Source organism: Vigna radiata, chromosome 11 (genome assembly GCF_000741045.1).
Source record: "Vigna radiata var. radiata cultivar VC1973A chromosome 11, Vradiata_ver6, whole genome shotgun sequence".
Lineage (NCBI taxonomy): Eukaryota > Viridiplantae > Streptophyta > Magnoliopsida > Fabales > Fabaceae > Vigna > Vigna radiata.
The window spans coordinates 14283785-14290476 of record NC_028361.1 but is presented as its reverse complement, the minus strand read 5'-3'; the positions used below and the strand labels follow the sequence as shown (position 1 = coordinate 14290476).

Genomic DNA, 6692 nt, shown 5'->3' with positions numbered 1-6692 from the left:
GTTTGTCGTCGGTGAGCTTGCTCATGCGCTTGGAGCTGATCTCCTGGAAGATTCGTCTGACAGATTCGAACGCGACCTTGGTGACGGCATCGGCGCAGTCGAGCATGTTGGCTGCAACGCGGGCCCACCAGGCGGAGACACAATCGAGGAGGTTGACGTTGTTCTCACAAAGCGTGACAAGATCGTCACGGGTGAGGATGCAACCCAGGGTTTCAATGACGGAGAAGCAGAGGTTGTTGCTGGGGGAGTCGAAGCACTTTGAAATCTCCTTGTTGCAGTCAGAGATGAGTTTGGAGAGGTGATAGAAGGGGATAACAGCGAGGATCGAGACGGCGGCGACAGTGACGTCAGGGTCCGAGAAATAGAGGTCATTGTGGATGTCGCTACAAACGGTTTCCCAAAGGTCCGAGGTTTGCCGCGTGGAGCAGATGAGGTCGAAGGCTAGCTTCTTGCAGACGGTGGACGCTGAGGCGGCAACGATCTCTTCTACGACGATTTTTGCAATGACGACAAAGAAGACAATACTTTATTCCATCTTTTATAATTAAATTTCATATAATACATTTTTTATAATTAAATTTCATACAATACTTTATGCCACGTCAGTAAAATATGTTAATGTCACCTTGTCACCCATGTTATTTTTTAACGCCGTCCATCCAAATTAACAGCAAGCCATCAATTGATCCAATTTTTCACAATCAGAAACCTGATTGAGAAATTTTACAATACGAAAACCTAATTGAAAAATTTCTACATAAATAAAGATGTTTTAAATGATTAAACCTTTATATTATTCCTTTTCATATCATCTGTGGAACAAAGTATAAATATTTAACTTTACAAATAAATTGTTCAATGAATTAGAAAGATAATATATTATACATCAGGTATTAAATTTCCAATAAAAAAATAAGAATAACTTACATTATATAAATAAAATTAACTATTATTATAAAGTAATTTTACAATAATGGATTTATCTTAAAAAATCTTCTATAATATATTTCCAAACATATAAATGAAATTAATTTTCATTTTATAGTAATTTTCCAAAAATAAATAAATCTTAAAGAATCCTTAATAATGTACCCAACCACCTATCTTGTGTTTCATTTTTCTGAGAAACACGAAAGTTAGGATAAAAAATGTTTGAAGTAAAAATGAGAAGGTTTTGTGAAAGGTGCATGTAATGGAACTCCTGCAATATGTAATACATTACAGTGGTAAATGGTGATGTGATGGGAAGAGAGAGAGAGAGAGAGAGTGTGATAGTAGTAGAAACTAGAAAGACTAGAAGTATGTTATACTACCACTACTACTCCTAGCTGAATGCATGAATAGGGTAGCTATGTTATAGGGTGTACATGAAAGATGTCAGGTTGTGTAGTTGTGTTTGGATGGCAATTCACAAAATATAATAAAATTTTCATTTCATTTGATTTGTGGTTTGAAAAGAAAGGTGTCTGTGGTGGTGAACAGCCACGACCCATAAGTAAGCATCATCCACCACCACGTTCAACCCTCTTTTCTTTGTCAAATTAGAGAGAGACAGCCTTAGACTCTGCAACCCCATGAATGGAGAGAGAAAGATAGTCACACGTGTGAGTGAGTTAGCTGATTCCAGAGAATGATTATGGTAATAGTATAATGACAGTATCTCATCTCATCTGACTTAGGAGAAGAGTAATAGTTAACAGATAAATGAATATAATAATACTACTGTAATGTTTTTTCCACATTTGTCAGAGGGATAAAACCCACCCTTGCCACTTCACTCTCATTAATATTAAGCCTTACCAACACTTTCTTTTATAAAGTTCGATCAAACTTTAATAACTAAGCTTATAACTTGTATTAATTTTAGTTAAATATGATTTTAAAACTTAAACGTAGTATTGAAATTAATTTTTTTCTAAATTTTGATATAATTTAATTTTTAAATTTTAGAAATAAATACATATAATTTTATGATGAATCTAAATGCATTATAATTTTTTTATATGTTAAATCATTTTTCATATGGCTTTTATATAAGATGTGAGTTGATTATGTCATTTAACAAGTTTTAATTTAAATGTTAGTGTGAATTATCATTTAGTTAAAAATAAATTTAATATTATTCAGTTAAAAAGTTATATTGTTTATTTTTAGAATTTAAAATCTAAAATATATTAAAATTTCATATAAAAATAAATTTTAATTTGTGTTTAAATTTAGAAAACATATTTAACCTAATATATATCTTGCTATTAATTTCAACGGCCAGTTATGAGAGGGAGTTAGAAATAAACAACTATTTGTATAGTTTGAGATAAAAATAAATGATTGTTTATATTCCAGGTAGTGAGTTTGATTTTATATGTTATTTAGATAAACTAATGAAATTTCATTCTATTGAATATAACAAGGTTAAAAAGTTTTTGTGAACAGTGTTGATGGAGGTTGATAAAAGTTTCCAATGCTTAATTTTCAACAATTTTTTGAATAAAATTATTTTCAGAATATAGTATTTATGAAAAAAACTACATCACAATTTTCTATGGTATCTTATGATTTGTTATAATGATGTATTGCGTGATAATGAAAAGCTTTTTAACTCAAGTAAAACTAATTTTTAATTACTTGCAAGAGAAATTCATTTTACTTTCTATTTCCATTTTATAAATAAGTCTATTCGGACCATTTTGTTTTTCTTTGTTCGTCTCTGTAAAATTACTACAAATACAATTTATCTTTCGAAGTTCACTTTCTGGCGGCCCACGTCCCAAAAATGTACTAATGGTAAAACAAATAATAATAATAATAATAAAAAAAAAAACAAATGATCTTTTCAAGTTTTGCACATCTTAGAAATGCGTGAAATTTTCACATTTGGTGAAAAAAAAAACACTTGAGACTTTACACTAGCTAGTGGTGGTATCCAAGTCTCTTTGCCCCGCTGAAAAATCTTTTCCGCTTCAACTTCCTCATGCTACACTGTTTCCAGCATAGCACAAAAACATTGTTGGTCGCATGAGCGCTGAGGAATGGTAACAGTTGCAAACCCAACATCCTCAACAACAAGAACAACAAACATTTGCGTCACGAAACTATGAAATGAAGTCATGGCCAGCAGCAAGTGTTGCATGATCTCTTCACAACAAAACCAGAATGCCCCCACATGTTACCCTTTTCCATCTTCTCCTTCAATGGGAATGGTCTGTGCAGACATGATGGGGTCTCTCTCTCTTGCTACTGTTTCAAATGCTCTTTCATCTCAAGAAAGCTTTGCTTATGGCCATCATGGTCATACTTCTGGGGTGGGAAATGGAAGGAGCACAAGCTGGAGTTTTCCCTTCATGAGGGAGTTCCTCTCTTCAAACTTTGAAGACTGTAGTGAAGTTGGGGCTGGGGAGACTAACAGTAATGAGAAAACAAACAACAATGGCAAGTTTAGTGAAGAAAGTAACCCTAACGAGAACCTTCTCAGTGGCAAAGAGGTAGATAGTGGACACTCTAAACTGTGTGCAAGAGGGCATTGGAGGCCTGCAGAAGATTCCAAGCTCAAGGAACTCGTGGCTCTTTATGGCCCTCAGAATTGGAACCTCATAGCTGAAAAGCTAGAAGGAAGATCAGGTGTGGAAGAAAACAATTCCAAAAGTGCAAAAAATGATAGCTAATTAACACAACTTATATTATTTCTCTCATGTTGTGGGTGTATTGTATGAAAGAGAGGAACATACATTGTTGGCATTTTCTTGTCTTTTGTCAAATTCTCTTTATTTCCTTTGATGTGATTTGTTTTGTATTTGAATTAGGGAAGAGCTGTAGGCTGAGGTGGTTCAACCAGTTAGATCCAAGGATCAATAGAAGAGCTTTCAGTGAAGAGGAGGAAGAGAGGCTAATGCAGGCACATAGAATTTATGGCAACAAATGGGCCATGATTGCAAGGCTTTTCCCTGGGAGAACAGATAATGCAGTGAAGAATCACTGGCATGTTATAATGGCCAGGAAGTACAGGGAACAGTCCAGTGCTTACAGGAGGAGGAGAATGAGCCAATCTGTTTACAAAAGGGTGGAGCAAAATCCAACCTTTGTTTGCAGCAGGGACAATGCTTCAACCACGGAACAAGAACCATCGCCTTCTTATTGTCTCAATCTCCTCCACAATGGAGTAGGAGTCACAAATAACCTGGCTAGTTTCCCATCCTTCCATGGAGTAGGTTCTGGTGAGGTTGTTGATTTTGGCTTAAATGGTTCTCTACAAAACATTAATGGTGTGAGAGAAGCAATGTCAAACACCCTACAAGTTGGCTTGCGTGCTCAAGCTCAACAAGCACCATTTGATTTCTTCTCCGGTGAATCCTTTCTCTCCTTCGTTGTTCCCTCTAATTAAAATCATTTTTTTCCTTTAAACAGCTTCTATGTAGGTCTTTCACATTCTTGCTGCATCATCAAGTTTCCTTAATTACCAAGCTTTAGCTTGCTCTTATTTTCTCTTTTATTCCAAACAAGTTTAATCAAACAATATTTCGTTTTCATGATTTGATCAACCTTTTGGGTATGTAAAATTGACTGATGCAAGTAAAACTTAGTGTTGCGTTAAATTCTCCCACAGACTTGAATGCTATGAACTGACTTTTTCCACTGGGTTGGGTTTGGAAGGTGGTGGAAGGAATGACATGACGGGAGAGTCTAACGGGGAGATCAGAAGCTGGGAGAGGAGCAATGAATCTGTTGAATCTGGTTTATACCCTGATTATCCCCAACAATATTTGAGGGCAATGCAACAGCTAGAGAACAAGACACGCAAGAATTTTTACAGTTTCTTGAATTCCTCATGGGCATCAGGAAGCACAGGCAAGGAAGCATCATCATCAGCATGTGTTGCAGGAAAGAGAGATAAAGTGGTGAATAGTGACCCCCCAGATGGTGTTCCACCCCCATTTTTTGACTTCCTTGGAGTAGGAGCCACATGATCAGATGATCCAAAAGCTGCAAACTTCCCCGGAAGTTCCTGAATATAGATGTGGTCCAACATAACTGAGAAGCCATTCGAGGCAAATAGAAAGGAATAGTTGCTTGAGTTTGGTGCACTGTGTAACCTTGCGTCACTACCTCTGTGGTGATGGTGATATCACCCGTCTCTATTGTGATTTCCTTTCTTTCTCACACATATGGGGGACCCTTCTGCAAACTATTTCAAAATAATCATATCATAATTTAATTCCATTACTATTATCTTCCTGTGCTTATTTTGTTCCATTTTTTTCCTTTTCATGGTTTTTGTTAAAACCAAATGAAGTTGAAAAGGGTCATCATGTGGGATATCGAATAAGAATGTGTTAGACATTCGTAATGCATGGCTAATCCGTTAGGAATGTCAAATGTGTGAGCGTGATGATGCTAATGAAAACGTGTTAGAAAGAGTAATGTTTGGATAGGACAGGAATTATCATGGTAATGTTTTATGATCTAAGGTTGTTTTTGGGTAAATGTGCTTTTTGAAGAAAGGGTTGGATTTGGTTGTGAAGAAAATTATGGAGGATAATGGTCCAAGTCCAAGAAGAAAAAGAAGATGGAAGTGTTGAGAACATCACTTTCTCATGGGCCTAGAATGCATTTAGTGAGCCACAATTTCTGCAACTGGATTCATCAGAGCATTCATTGTGGGGAGCTCTGAGAATTCATGCCACTAGTATGTCCCCTTTTTTATTTTTTATTTTTTTTATATAATCAGTTAAATATGTTGCTATTTATAACAGTGCTGTCAAAACTCACTTAACTATAATAACAGATTGACTCACTGTTGACTTAATTATAAATTTTTAAAATAAAAAAATTATAAATTTTTTATAATTTAAATCTAAATAAATTTTACCGAGTATTTAATTAATTTTAAAAACAGAGAACTTAAATAAGCAAAAAAATTAATAAATATTTTTTATAAAATGAAAAGTAAATTTTAATAAAATAAAATTAGATAGGTGGATTGGTGGGCCAATCTGACCTATCACGGGTTCAACTCAGATGAATTGGGTTTAAATAAGTCAGGTTAAAATCTGATCCACATAAAAAAATATAATTTTTTCAAATCCAATCCGGTCCGAACCCATGGTGGGTCAGGTTAGACCGCAAGTTGTGATCCATTTTGACAACTCTAAGCATAGGTATTGCTGTCAAAACGGACCACCCAGCCCCGACCAGGCTTAGTCCACCACCGGGTTGATCACTTAGTAAGCGAACCCAACCCAGCTCATTCATTAATGAGCCAAAAAATTCGAACTCGGTTCGACCCATCATGGGTTGGTGGATAAACGGATTGACTCACTGATTCACTTAACTATAATAAAATAAAATAAAATTACAAACTTTTTATAATTCGAATCTAAACAAATTTCACTCCCCACATGGGGTGTTTAATTAATTTTAAAATAGAGAACTTAGAAAAGAATTTCAAGCAAAAAAGAAATAATAAATATTATTTTATAAAAATAAAATAAAATTTTAATAAAATAAAATTAGGTAGGTGGGTTGGTGAGTCAACCTGACCCACTATGGATTAAATTCGGATGAACCGAATTTAAATGAACCAGGTTGAAATTTGATCCATATATAAAAAATACAATTTTTTTCAAATCTAACCTGAAACGAATCCCAAAGAGGATTAACCTGCGGATTATGACTCATTTGGACAACTCTAGTTTATA

At 34.9% G+C, this 6692-nt stretch overlaps 1 protein-coding gene across 1 annotated transcript; it reads left to right on the top strand.

The window, feature by feature from the left end:
* Positions 1 to 2589: 2589 nt before the first annotated feature.
* LOC106776799 (transcription factor MYB105-like) lies at positions 2590 to 5217 on the top strand. Its single transcript, XM_014664267.2, has 3 exons — positions 2590 to 3618; positions 3801 to 4340; positions 4648 to 5217. The coding sequence occupies exons 1-3, from the start codon at positions 3108 to 3110 to the stop codon at positions 4959 to 4961; spliced, it is 1365 nt and encodes a 454-aa protein (XP_014519753.2). The 5' UTR covers positions 2590 to 3107; the 3' UTR covers positions 4962 to 5217.
* Positions 5218 to 6692: the final 1475 nt, after the last annotated feature.

Excerpts from the sequence above, each read along its gene's own strand:
- LOC106776799 (XM_014664267.2), top strand. The coding sequence starts at position 3,108 with ATGGCCAGCAGCAAGTGTTGCATGATCTCTTCACAACAAAACCAGAAT. Across the intron at positions 3,619-3,800 it reads AAAGCTAGAAGGAAGATCAG|GGAAGAGCTGTAGGCTGAGG; the intron begins GTGTGGAAGAAA and ends TATTTGAATTAG. Across the intron at positions 4,341-4,647 it reads ACCATTTGATTTCTTCTCCG|GTGGTGGAAGGAATGACATG; the intron begins GTGAATCCTTTC and ends TGGGTTTGGAAG.